General features: G+C 52.0%; 1 protein-coding gene across 2 annotated transcripts in view; it reads right to left on the reverse strand.

Moving 5' to 3' along the window:
- Positions 1–15,068, reverse strand: part of LOC132836026 (transitional endoplasmic reticulum ATPase-like) — a 49,351-nt gene that overhangs the window by 22,213 nt on the left and 12,070 nt on the right. For both annotated transcript variants that reach the window (XM_060855225.1, XM_060855224.1), the window contains exons 5-10: positions 13,473–13,603; positions 11,344–11,475; positions 8,613–8,715; positions 5,230–5,363; positions 3,480–3,615; positions 251–363 (exon numbers count right to left, since the gene is read on the reverse strand). In XM_060855225.1, the coding sequence (XP_060711208.1) occupies positions 251–363; positions 3,480–3,615; positions 5,230–5,363; positions 8,613–8,715; positions 11,344–11,475; positions 13,473–13,603 (749 nt within the window). The remainder of the gene's footprint in view (positions 1–250; positions 364–3,479; positions 3,616–5,229; positions 5,364–8,612; positions 8,716–11,343; positions 11,476–13,472; positions 13,604–15,068) is intronic.

Below are 15,068 nucleotides of genomic sequence, written 5' to 3' on the forward strand. Positions count from 1 at the left end.
AAGCCCCTCATAATTTTTAAACCTCTATAAGGTCACCCCTCAGCCTCCGACGCTCCAGGGAAAACAGCCCCAGCCTGTTCAGCCTCTCCCTGTAGCTCAGATTCTCCAACCCTGGCAACATCCTTGTAAATCTTTTCTGAACCCTTTCAAGTTTCATACTATCCTTCCTATAGCAGGGAGAGTAGAACTGAATGTGTGTTACTTGGGTGTCTGTCCAGCCACTCTCCCCACAGTAACGAGAGTGTCTTACCCTCTCGAGATCCACATCATCAGACAGCTTCATGTTTTTCGTGTGGATTTGCAGGATCTCCAGTCTCCCGATGGAATCTGGGATTCCAATATCAATCTCCCGATCAAACCGACCTGCCCAGAAGTACAGAGAGTGTGTGTGAGAGAGAGATAGCGAGAGAGAGAGATAGCGAGATAGAGAGATAGAGAGAGATAGAGAGAGAGAGGGAGGATGTGTCTCAGCCATGTTCACAGGAGCACCCAGTTGAAGGGTCACTAACACGGGTGAGGACACTTTCCTAACCAGATTCCAAAAGACAAAAACACCCTGTACTGACACTTGGGAACACAACACAGGAGGTTATTGGACCAGGAACCCAGTTACAGGAGTTCAAATGCTGCTATATTACTGAAGAATATTTGAATACAGTTAATCAAATTAATCTGGCAAAACAATTTATAAATAGTACTAGTGACTGTGAAACTACGGGATTGTCATAAAAACCCATCTGGTTCATTAATATCCTTTAGGGAAGGAAATCTGCCATCCTCACCTGGTCTGGCCTTCAAAGCATAGACTCAAGGAGATGTCCAGCAGAGAATCAAACCCTTCGGTCCAACCCGTCCATGTCAAACAGATATCCCAACCCAATCTAGTCCCATTTGCCCCATATCCCTCCAAGTCCTTGCTATTCAGGTACTCACCCCATAAAGAAATAAAAAGTTATGTAAAGATACTCAGTTCAAAGCAACTGGGTGTTGCAATGGCACCAGACTCTGGTCAGTAAATGAGAATGGGGAAAGATGGGCTTCGGGTTGTGGATTCAGTTCCATTCCCACTCCTTTCAAAGGAGCTTGAGAGGGTTTAACACAAGGAGATCTTCCAGCCAGCACACCACCACACCACCTCACTGTCTCCCACCCCACCGACTCTCACACATACACACAGACACACACACACCGACAAAGAGAGAGAGACACACACACACGCACACAGACGCACGCACACACACCGACAGAGAGACACACACGCACACGCACATACACAGACACACACACAGACACACACACACACACACAGTTTAACCTTTTTATGAATTTTCTGTTCAGACAAAAATTTCTCATCATCGTTTATATTAACAATTTCTTAGGGTGGAAAAGTCTGATGTACCTTTTCCTAAAGGTACAGCACAGAAACAGATCCTTTGGTTGAACTCATCCATGCCGACCAGATATCCCAACCCAATCTAGTCCCACCTGCCAGCACCCGGCCCATATCCCTCCAAACCCTTCCTATTCATATACCCATCCAAATGCCCCTTAAATGTTGTAATTGTACCAGCCTCCACCACTTCCTCTGGCAGCTCATTCCTTACACGTACCACCCTCTGAGTGAAAAAGGTTGCCCCTTAGGTCTCTTTTAAATCTTTTCCCTCTCACCCTAAACCTGTATCCTCTAGTTTTGGACTCTCCCACCCTGGGGAAAAGACATTGGCTATTCATCCTATCAATTACAACATTTAAAAGGCATCTGTGTGGGTATATGAATAGGAAGGGTTTGGAGGGATATGGGCCGGGTGCTGGCAGGTGGGACTAGGTTAATGTCGGATATCTGGTCGGCATGGACGGGTTGGACCGAAGGGTCTGTTTCCATGCTGTACATCTCTATGATTCTATGTGCTGTGTAGGCCAGACCAGGTAAGGATGGCAGATTTCCTTCCCAAAAAGGATATTAATGAACCAGATGGGTTTTTATGGCAATCTGGTAGTTTCATAGTCAGTAGTACTATTTATAAATTCTTTTGCCAGATTCGTTTGATTAATGGCAACACCTTGGAACCCAGCAGGGATGGCATGGTGGCTCAGTGGTTAGCACTGCTGCCTCACAGCGCCAGGGTCTCAGGTTCAATTCCAGCCTCGGGTGACTCTCTGTGTGGAGTTTGCACGTTCTCCCCGTGTCTGTGTGGGTTTCCTCCAGGTGCTCCGGTTTCCTCCCACAATCCAAAGGATGTGCAGGTTACATGAATTGGTCATGCTAATCTGCCGGTAGTGTTCAGGGATGCGTGGGTTGGGTGGGGTAGCCATGGGAAATGCAGGGTTACCGGGATAAGGTAGATGCTCTTCAGAGCGTCAGTAGGCTGAAGGGATCGGGAATTCTGTGGTCCGTATTACAAGACAGGATGTGTGGGGAGTGGAACATGTGACATTGGCCTACAACCCCCTTACCCAGTCCCCCCCCAAGCAGTGTTGCTTCTGTCAAAGCCTCATCAATGCGTCTTTCAATGAAGACAGTCATTAGATGCCAATGGCACCTGTGTTATGGAACTCCCCGGGTGAAAGGGAAGTGAATCGGATGGATTCTGATCTTTTCTTGCAAATTACTCACCACTCCCTACTGCTTTTCCTCTCCAAATCCCAATGGTCCCAAAACCCAGCATCCCCAAGTCCCAGCAATCCCAAATCCCAACGGGCCCAAATCCCAATGGGGTCCCAAATTCCAGCAGTCCCAAATCCCAATGGGGTCCCAAAACCCAGCATCCCCAAATCCCAGCAGTCCCAAATCCCAATGGAACGAGAAAGGGAAGAAGCAACTACATTGAAACATGGAAGGTGCTGGTGAATGTGGAGAGGGTGAGGGGTCACTGAGTAAGAAGATGGGGTGTCTGTTACAAAGTTAAAAATCACACAACACCAGGTTATAGCCCAATAGGTTATGGTCCAACCTGTCGGACTATAACCTGGTGTTGTGTGATTTTTAACTTTGTCCACCCCAGTCCAACACCGGCATCTCCAAATCATGTCTGTCACAGACATGTTTACCCAGGGGGGTATTCAGCTTCTACAGCTCTCTTCCTCCAAACACAGGGAGAAGGAAGCGTTAGACAAGTTTGAGGAAGAGAGGGTTTTGGAATCTTTTAAAAGTCTAAAGGTCCTTGACAAACAAGAGAGGCGAAAGGTTAATGGGGATCAGACCGTAGTGAACAGTGGGGGAGGTTGGTCTCTTCCTGCTGCCATTGTGTGTGTTCATTTGTATCACACCCTCCCCAAAGACTTGGCCACAGCCCACAGGGGGGCAACGTTTAACTCCCGGGCATAGAGAGTCGATGAGCCTCAGAGAGAGAGGGTGGGGACCGAGCAGCTGATGTGTAACCAGGAACACACAGTGCACGAGAACCAACAGCGCTACCACGCGGCCTGTGGCTCTGTGCCAACCTGTGGGCAAATGGAGGGGACTCAGGGCGGGAACATACCAAATCTGCGAAGGGCAGGGTCAATGCTGTTGGGCCTGTTGGTTGCAGCGATGACGATGACATGAGAACGCTGCTTCAGTCCATCCATCAGGGTCAGCAGCTGGGAGACAATACGGCGCTCGACCTCCCCGTGAGTCTGAGAGAGAGCGGGCAAAGGAGAGAGGAGGGGGGCAAGGGAGTGAGGAACAGAGAGAGTGAGAGAGGGCACACATGGTCAGTACTTTCAAATGACAGTCATTCAGAACAGAATATCACCGTGGATTAGCACCGATCAACATCGTCACCGTCTCACAGCCCCCGTTCCCATACCCACAGTAAACCCATCCCTCCCCACGTGGAAAGGTCCAACTGATCCAAACCCTCCCTCTCCAACAGCTCGCTGAGAGAGAGAGAGAGGGGCAGCATCCAGAATCCCACTCTCCTCTGGGAGAGGGGCAGGGAAAGGGTGGAACGAAGAGGCTGAAGGGAGAGAGGAGGGACAGTGGGGAGAGAGAGTGGGGAGGGAGAGAATGGGGGGGCAGTGGAGAGGGAGAGAGGGGGGAGGGGCAGTGGGGAGGGAGAGGGGGCAGTGGGGAGGGAGAGAGAGTGGGAGGGGCAGTGGGGAGGGAGAGAGGGGCAGTGGGGAGGGAGAGAGAGTGGGAGGGGCAGAGGGGAGGGAGAGAGAGGGGGAGGGGCAGTGGGGAGAGAGAGAGTGGAGGGAGAGAGAGTGGGAAGGGCAGTGGGGAGGGAGAGAGAGTGGGAGGGGCAGTGGGGAGAGAGAGAGTGGAGGGAGAGAGAGTGGGAAGGGCAGTGGGGAGGGAGAGAGAGTGGGAGGGGCAGTGGGGAGGGAGAGAGGGGCAGTGGGGAGGGAGAGAGAGGGGGAGGGGCAGTGGGGAGAGAGAGAGTGGGAGGGGCAGTGGGGAGGGAGGGGCAGTGATGAGGGAGTGAGAGGGGGAGGGGCAGTGGGGAGGGAGAGAGAGTGGGAGGGGCAGTGGGGAGAGAGAGAGTGGAGGGAGAGAGAGTGGGAAGGGCAGTGGGGAGGGAGAGAGAGTGGGAGGGGCAGTGGGGAGGGAGAGAGGGGCAGTGGGGAGGGAGAGAGAGGGGGAGGGGCAGTGGGGAGAGAGAGAGTGGGAGGGGCAGTGGGGAGGGAGGGGCAGTGATGAGGGAGTGAGAGGGGGAGGGGCAGTGGGGAGGGAGGGGGAGGGGCAGTGGGGAGGGAGGGGGAGGGGATCAGGTTATGACAGAGGGTCAGGAAGTAGCAGCCAGGAACCAGAGGGTACTCATCTGTAAAAACGGGTTGTACATTGTTCACAATTTCATTTCTCTTCTCAATCATCCAAAGCCAGTAATGGGGACACTACCCACAGGGCAGTTTGACCAACACCACTCAGAGGTTCCTCTATCTGGTCTCCATCTTGGTGACTGTAATCCTAGATTCCCGACAGTGTGGAAACAGGCCGTTTGGCCCAACAAGTCCATACTGACCCTCCGAGAGTATTCCACCCAAACCATTCCCCTACCCTATTATTTGACAATTACCCGTAACCTACACATCCCTGAACACTACGGGCAATTTCCCATGGCCAATCCACCCTAACCTTTGGACTGTGGGAGGAAACCGGAGCACCCGGAGGAAACCCACACAGACACAGGGAGAATGTGCAAACTCCACACAGACAGTGACCAGAGGGTGGGATCGAACCTGGGTCCCTGGCGCTGTGAGGCAGCAGTGCTAACCACTGAGCCACTGTGCTGCCCTGTAATGGTTTACCTTCTCTCTCTTTGGAGCGATTGCATCCAGCTCATCGATGAAGATTATCGCTGGGGCATTCTTCTCAGCTTCCTCAAAGGCCTTCCTCAGATTACTCTCCGACTCGCCGGCTAGTTTGCTCATGATTTCAGGCCCTGTGGCACACAGAACGAAGACAACAACTACATTGGTCTCAAAGCATCCAACTCAACCCCTTCGCTGTGGTTTCAGGATTGGGCCGGTTGTCAGACATTCCCCAGGTCCCTCAAGGAAACGCTGTTCACAGAGACCAACTGAGGGCTGCTCAACACGTATAGTCAGTACAGCACAAGAATACACCCGGGGGTGAAGGGTTTGTCACATGGGGAACAGTTGAGGACTCTGGGTCTGTGCTTGATGGAGTTTAGAAAGTTGATGGAGGAATCTCATTGAAATGTACAGAATTCTGAGTGGCCTGTAGATCCTTATAAAGTACCTCCAACCCAAGACCACTTCCATTGCGATTGGACAGCAGATACATGGGAACACCACTCCCTGCAGGTTCCCCTCCAAGCCACTCCCCATCCTGACTTGGAAATACATCACTGTTCCTTCACTGTTACTGGAATTCCCTCCCTTGGGGTCAACCCACAGCAGGTAGACTGCAGCGGTTCAAGAAGGCAGCTCACCCCCCCATACCACCTTCTCAAGGGGCAACTAGGGACAGGCAATAAATGCTGGGCCCAGCCACCAACACCCATGTCTCATGAGTGAACATTAAAAAACATCGGCTCTCTGCTTCCCGTTAACCAGCTGGATAGTTCACCCGCTACAACACGACCTTCCCGGTTTCTATAATGACCATTGACGGGGAACGTCATCAAATGCTTTCTGGAAACCTAAGTTGCGAACATCCACCAGTTCCCCTTAATTCACAGCATACGTCACCATCTCAAAATCAAAAACCCAATGGACCGGTCAAACAGGATTTCCCTTTCACAAAACCATGTCGACTCTGCCTGATTTTGTCAAAGTTAAAAATCACACAACACTATGTTGCAGGCTGACAGGTTTATTTGGAATTACTAGCTTTCAGAGCACTGCTCCTTCACTGGGTAGCTACCTGACAAAGGAGCGGCGCTCCGAAAGCTAGTGCTTCCCAATAAACCTGTTGGACTGTAGCCTAGTGTTGTGAGATTTCTAACTTTGCCCACCCTGGTCTGACACCAGCACCTCTGCATCCTGATTCTTTCAATTCGTTGATGGGATGAGGGCATCATTGGCTGGGCCCAGCATTTATTACCCATCCCTAATTGCCCAGAGGGCAGTTAAGAGTCAACCACATTAGTTGTGGGTCTGGAGTCACCTGTAGGCCAGACCAGGTAAGGATGACAGTTTCCTTCCCTTAAGGACATTAGTGACCCAGATTGGCTTTTCGACAATTGACATTGGATCCATGATCATCATTATCCAAATGCCTGGCTGTAAACATCTTTACTAAGAGCTGCTAACATTTTCCCTCAGACAAATGTAAAGCTAACAGGCCTGGAACTTCTCGCTCTCTGTCTCTCTCTCTCTCTTTTCAAATAAAAGGAATTACATTTGCCATTTTCCAAATCTGATTGAACTGAGCTCAAATCCAGGCCGTTTCTGAAAATTAAAACCACTGCATGAATGGTCTCATTGACCATTTTGAAGCTTTGGGATTGGGCACTTCTCAATCACATTGCCAACAAATTACTCAGGACCACTTCCCCAGTGGTTGGGATTTTTCCAGGTTCCTCCCTCCCTTCCTCCTGATGTATTCCTGCTTGTGAACCCTCTGTAGTTAAAACCAATGCAAAATGTCTGTTCAATCCATCTGCCATTTCAATTTTTGCCATTATTAATTCTTGAGACTTACTTTCAATTGGACCAACACACACATTGCTGAAAATGTGTTGCTGGAAAAGCGCAGCAGGTCAGGCAGCATCCAAGGAGCAGGAGAGTCGACGTTTTGGGGGCATGAGCCCTTCTTCAGGAATGAGGAATGACTCCAGCATCTGCAGTCCTCACTTTCTCCTCCAACACACACATTGTTCACTTGTCTTAGTCAGAGTCATACAGCACGGAAACAGACCCTTCCGTCCACGCTGACCATAATCCCAAACTAAACCGGTCCCATCTGCCTGCTCCTGGCCCATATCCCTCCAAACCTTTCTCAGTCATGTCCTTATCCAAATGTCTTCCAAACACTGTAACTGTCCCCACATCCACCACTTCCTCAGGAAGGTCATTCCACACACAAACAACCCTCTGTATAAAAATGTTGCCCCTCATGTCTTTTTAAAGTCTTTCTCTTCTAACTTTTGAAATTGCAACATTTAAGAGGCATCTGGATGGATATATGAATAGGAAGGGTTTGGAGGAATATGGGCCGGGTGCTGGCAGGTGCGACTAGATTGGGTTGGGATATCTGCTCGGCATGGATGGGTTGGGCCGAAGGGTCTGTTTCCATGCTGTACATCTCTATGACTCTAGAATTGAAATCCCCCACCCTAGGGAAAGACACCTGCCATTCACCTTATCCATACCCCTCGTTATTTTAGAAACCTCTATAAGGTCACCCCACAACCTCTTACGCTCCAGTGAAAAAGGTCCCAGCCCTTCCTTATAACTCAAAAACCTCCATTCCCAGCAACATCCTGGTAAATCTCTTCGGCCTCTCCAGCTTAATAATATCCTTCCTGTAACAGGGTGAGCAGAACTGGACACAGTATTCCAGAAGAGGCCTCCCCAATGTCCTGGACCACCTCAACATGACATCCCAACTTCTAGACTCAAAAGACCCAGCGGTGAAGGTAAGTGTGCTAAACGCCTTCTAAACCACGTATGGACAGAAACTCCACCTGTTTTTATACTTCTGCCTAGCTTTCTCTCATGTTCTGCCTGTTGCCTCTGGATTTAATTCCTTGACTGTTCCTTGCTTTTTAAAGAAATATTCTGCCCAATTTTCTGACCTGTCACCTGTTTTTGAACAGTCCCTAGTTTTCTCTCTGACATTTGAGCTAACCAGGGATGACGCACTATCCCCTACAGTCTCTCGTTGTTGAAATGGGTCCATTCTGTAGATTCTGAAATATCCCCGAGGTCAGAGGTGGACAACCCCGGAGAAAGTCAACGTTTAATCTCCTCAAAACCAAAATCAGGTCAAACTAAATGGATGGAGTAAGGATAAGGATAAGGAGAAAGGTTTAAACTCGCGGAGTTTCGGTGGGCTAAATGGAAATTTCAATTTTGTGGTGACACAGGAGCCCAGAACGATGGAAGTCAACCATCGATGGGATTTGTAAAGATTCCATGATAGAGAAACTGCAATGGGCTGAATGGCCACTGTATCATGTGATCTCCCACCAGAAACACAGCGTCACGCGGTTCGGTCTCACCGTTGATGAGGAAGAAGAATGCTCCAGTTTCATTGGCCACAGCCCGGGCCACCAGCGTTTTCCCAGTCCCCGGAGGCCCGTACAGCAAGATCCCACGAGGAGGCTGCATTAAATCAAAACAGGTCGCCTGGTCAAACTTCGCCGAGACTCCCCTGCACCCCCTCCGAATTCCATCGCCGCGGTGACAGACTGTCTCCCCCCACTCCCACCGGGGACACATTACCGCTGCACCCCTCCCCGAAAGCGCCATAGCAACAGGAAATGCCCCCGGGAGCGGGCGTACATCTCGGGACCTTGATGGTGATTGTAACCGCTGGAGAATGGGAGACCCCTTGCTCTCATCAGGACTAAACACAAGAATGCCAAATCTCAAAAGGAGCATGACAATTTACACCGCAGGGGGACGAGAGTGCTGATTGGTTGGCAGGTTGGACTGGTTGAGCTGAGGATCTCCTCGCACGGTAACCAGTTTCTCTCAGAGTGACCGAGAGGAACCACAGTCTTGAATGTTTCCCATCCTGTGTCAGTGCCACCCCCTGTCCGCAGACACCAGGGTGACCTGCTGTAGGACGTCTGGATGAGAGAGAACGTTTCTCCAGGTTCCTCCACTCAGGCCTACAGGAAACCTCAGCCCTTTTTCCTCCCAGAGGATCATGGAGTCAGGCTGGATGGGAACCGTCATTCCATCGTCCATCAAGAGTGACACACAATGCACCTTCACCATTTTGATCATGAATCCAGCTCTCCCTCGCTGTATCCCAAATTTCCTTCCAATTATAGAATCCCTGCCGTATGGAAAGAGGTGATTCGGCCCCACAAGTCTACACCTAAGAGCATCTCACTCAGACTCACCCCTCCACCCTATCTCTCTGCGTTTCCCAAGGCTAATCTGCCCAATTGTGATTCCCAGGTGCCTGGGGTTACAGAGAGACCACAGGTTGGTCTGTTAGAATGCGTGTTTCGTGAACACGGATTCGCTGTAACGTGATTGATGAATTGGTGGCAGTGTTTCTAAAAGGTGAACATTTTGTCTTGGTTCGAACATTACTTCAAATGATGCTGCTATTATCGATGTTAGAACAAGGACAGAGCACCCTGTTACAGCACACCGGCTGCAGGACAACGCTGCGTGTTAGAAGGTGACGGGACTGGAAATGGGAGCTGGCTCGAAGCTGGACAATCCGAGCGCTGTCTCTCTGTGGGGGGGGGGGGGGAGGTGTCTGAGGAACCCCGGGGGAACACGCACACACACACACGTGCACCCACACACTCGCATAGACACACACACACACACACACACGTGCACCCGCACACTCGCATAGACACACACACACACGTGCACCCACACACTCGCATACACACACACACACACACACACACGTGCACCCACACACTCGCATACACACACGTGCACCCACACACTCGCATACACACACACGTATACACACACACGTGCACCCACACACTCGCATACACACACACGTGCACCCACACACTCGCATACACACACACTCGCATACACACACGTGCACCCACACACTTGCATACACACACACACACACGTGCACCCACACACTCACATACACACACACGTGCACCCACACACTCGCATACACACACACACACACACGTGCACCCACACACTCGCATACACACACACACACGTGCACCCACACACTCGCATACACACACACACACGTGCACCCACACACTCGCATACACACACACACACACGTGCACCCACACACTCGCATACACACACACACACACGTGCACCCACACACTCGCATACACACACACACACACGTGCACCCACACACTCGCATACACACACACACACACGTGCACCCACACACTCGCATACACACACACACGTGCACCCACACACTCGCATACACACACACGTGCACCCACACACTCGCATACACACACACACACACTCGCATGTGCACCCACACACTCGCATACACACACACACACACACACGTGCACCCACACACTCGCATACACACACACGTGCACCCACACACTCGCATACACACACACACACACACACACACACGTGCACCCACACACTCGCATACACACACACACATGCACCCACACACTCGCATACACACACACACACACACGTGCACCCACACACTCGCATACACACACACGTGCACCCACACACTCGCATACACACACACACTCGCATACACACACACACACACACGTGCACCCACACACTCGCACACACACGTGCACCCACACACTCGCATACACACACACACACGTGCACCCACACACTCACACACACGTGCACCCACACACTCGCATACACACACACACACGTGCACCCACACACTCGCATACACACACACACACGTGCACCCACACACTCGCATACACACACACACTCACATACTCACACACACACTCACTCACTCGCATACTCACATACACACACGTGCACCCACACACTCGCATACACACACACACACGTGCACCCACACACTCGCATACACACACACACACACGTGCACCCACACACTCGCATACACACACACACTCACATACTCACACACACACTCACTCACTCGCATACTCACATACACACACGTGCATGCACATACTCGAGCACACACATATAAACCCACACACACACACACTCGCGTGCGCGCGCACACCCACCCACACAATCGCGCGCGTGCGCACACCCACATTTGCGCGCACTGGGCTCACCCACCTTCACTCCGATGGCTTTGAAAAGGGCTGGGTGACGTAGCGGGAGCTCCACCATCTCCTTGATCTGTGCCAACTGCTTGCGGCACCCCCCGATGTCATCGTACCCGACATCATTCAGATTCTCCTCCTCGTCCTGCCGGGGGCGGGGTAACAAGCAGGGTCACCGTCTCAACTGCATTTGTATAGCACCGGACACGACCTGACCTCAGCCCGGCCACCCAAAGCACTTCATGGGCGAAGGGCTCCGTTCGATTCCTCTGGGCATCGACTGTAATGGCAAAACTGGATGCCCTGCTCTGTGCCACGGTGGTCACCAGGTTGGTAGCAACGTGGCTGAAGGGGTTAATATGGGTCTTCTTTGACCTTTGACACCCGCCTGAAGGAGCCCCAATGTAACGTCACACCTAAAAATGCCAACAGTGGTACCACTCCCTAAGTGCCACACCAGCCACACAGACGTGTTTGACTCCCTGGGGCACAGCTCAGAAAGTTGGGGAATACTGGTGCCCTGAGCCATGGGATCTGGGATCACAGGATACTAACAGGAAACAGTCACGGAGGAACGTACCTCTGATGTTCATCCTGGTGACAGTCATAGAATCCCTCCAGTGTGGAAACAGGCCATTCAGCCCATTGAGTCCAAACCGACCCTTCCAAGGAGCATCCCTGCCCTAACCTTGCATTCCCCGTGGCTTACCCCCTAGCCTGCACACTATGGACAATTTCCCATGGCCAATCCAACCTGACCTGCACATCTTTGGACTGTGGGAGGAAACCGGAGCACCTGGAGGGAACCCACGCAGACACGGGGAGAACGTGCAAACTCCACACAGTCAGTCACCTGAGGCTGGAATTGAACCTGGGTCCCTGGCGCTGTGAGGCAGCAGTGCTAACCACTGTGCCACCGTGCCACAGTATAGTGAGCACTCAGCACAGACACACATCAGCAAGCCAAATGCTAATCAAGGAATTTCTGCTCTAACGGAAATACTTCAGAGTTCTTGTCTTTTCTTACTGACCCTGTAGAATAATACAAATGTCAGTGCTTGGAACTTCCCTCGATACAAACATGAATTTCAGAATCACTTATTATATAATGAACATAAGAAAAAGGAGCAGGGATGGACTATCTGTCGAGTGGTAAAAAATGAGGTCTGCAGATGCTGGAGATCACAGTTGAAAATGTGTTGTTGGTTAAAGCACAGCAGGTTAGGCAGCATCCAAGGAACAGGAAATTCGACGTTTCAGGCATAAGCCCTTCATGATGAAGGGCTTATGCCCGAAACGTCGAATTTCCTGTTCCTTGGATGTTGCCTAACCTGCTGTGCTTTAACCAGCAACACATTTTCAACTATCTGTCGAGTGGGGCCAGAACTGAACACAGCACTTTACTCTCAAACAGGGACTAAGCTGAGGTTAGTACCAGCATCACGAAATGTACTCCCCCTTATGCCAGTGTTTCAGAGTAACGCCATCTGTAATTCCACATCCAACAATTAAAGCCACTGGAAGAGATCAGAGATACTTGTTCCATCACCTATCTCCCAGATTGTTTGAAAGGAATACTTAATGAGAGCTGGTCCGTTTCATGAAGCACGTACTCTTGGAGCTAAAGGTTTGGGGGAAGAGTAGGAACTGGGAACTGGGTTGGATGGTTGGCCCTGATCCTGTTGAAAGGCGGAGCAGGCTTGAAGGGCCGAATGGCCTCCTCCTGCTCCTGTTTTCGACAGTTCTCTCATTCCTGTAAGGCTGTCTCAGGCTGGGTGGGCTAGCAACGGGAAATGCAGGGGTTTCAGCGATAGGGTTGGCCCAGGGGACGTGCCTGGGTTTGAGTGGGACGCTCTTTGAAGGGTCGGTACAGATTCGATGGGATGAATGTCCTCTTCCCTCGCTGTTGGGATTCTATTCTGTGGAGCTGCAGACACGGGTCAGGATGGGCCTCCAATTCAGCGTGGATTCCTGTATAATCAGATATGGGTCCCCCCCATCCCAAGCTCCCCTCTCCAGCACCCCCCCCCCCACTAGCGCCTCCACACCACAGCCCCCTCCCCAGGGCCTGCCCCACCCCCAGCCCCCTCCCTCTGGGGCTGAGGGACAAAACACATACAGCCAGTAAAGGGAGCAGCTCACCTCTCGTTTGATTGGCTCTCCCTCGCAGTGAAGGATGGTATCGGGGGCCACAATGCAGTGGGGAGTTGGGTCAGTCTCCACAACTTTAAATTCAACAGCCCGCATACCGCCTCGGATCAGGAAGATATCTCCTGTAACACACATACACACCGCCATTACATCACTGTCCCACACAGACCAGGGACAGACAGGGCTACACTCCCTGTGTAACACACACACACACACACACACACACACACACACACACAGACCAGGGACAGACAGGGCTACACTCCCTGTGTAACACACACACACACACACACACACACACACACACACACACACACACACACACACACACACACACACAGACCAGGGACAGACAGGGCTACACTCCCTGTGTAACACACACACACAGCCCCACACCGCCATTACAGCACTGTCCCACACAGACCAGGGACAGACAGGGCTACACTCCCTGTGTAACACACACACACAGCCCCACACCGCCATTACAGCACTGTCCCACACAGACCAGGGACAGACAGGGCTACACTCCCTGTGTAACACACACACACAGCCCCACACCGCCATTACAGCACTGTCCCACACAGACCAGGGACAGACAGGGCTACACTCCCTGTGTAACACACACACACAGCCCCACACCGCCATTACAGCACTGTCCCACACAGACCAGGGACAGACAGGGCTACACTCCCTGTGTAACACACACACACAGCCCCACACCGCCATTACAGCACTGTCCCACACAGACCAGGGACAGACAGGGCTACACTCCCTGTGTAACACACACACACAGCCCCACACCGCCATTACAGCACTGTCCCACACAGACCAGGGACAGACAGGGCTACACTCCCTGTGTAACACACACACACAGCCCCACACCGCCATTACAGCACTGTCCCACACAGACCAGGGACAGACAGGGCTACACTCCCTGTGTAACACACACACACAGCCCCACACCGCCATTACAGCACTGTCCCACACAGACCAGGGACAGACAGGGCTACACTCCCTGTGTAACACACACACACAGCCCCACACCGCCATTACAGCACTGTCCCACACAGACCAGGGACAGACAGGGCTACACTCCCTGTGTAACACACACACACAGCCCCACACCGCCATTACAGCACTGTCCCACACAGACCAGGGACAGACAGGGCTACACTCCCTGTGTAACACACACACACAGCCCCACACCGCCATTACAGCACTGTCCCACACAGACCAGGGACAGACAGGGCTACACTCCCTGTGTAACACACACACACAGCCCCACACCGCCATTACAGCACTGTCCCACACAGACCAGGGACAGACAGGGCTACACTCCCTGTGTAACACACACACACAGCCCCACACCGCCATTACAGCACTGTCCCACACAGACCAGGGACAGACAGGGCTACACTCCCTGTGTAACACACACACACAGCCCCACACCGCCATTACAGCACTGTCCCACACAGACCAGGGACAGACAGGGCTACACTCCCTGTGTAACACACACACACAGCCCCACACCGCCATTACAGCACTGTCCCACACAGACCAGGGACAGACAGGGCTACACTCCCTGTG

This window comes from Hemiscyllium ocellatum, chromosome 45 (genome assembly GCF_020745735.1).
Source record: "Hemiscyllium ocellatum isolate sHemOce1 chromosome 45, sHemOce1.pat.X.cur, whole genome shotgun sequence".
In the NCBI taxonomy this organism is placed as follows: Eukaryota; Metazoa; Chordata; class Chondrichthyes; order Orectolobiformes; family Hemiscylliidae; genus Hemiscyllium; species Hemiscyllium ocellatum.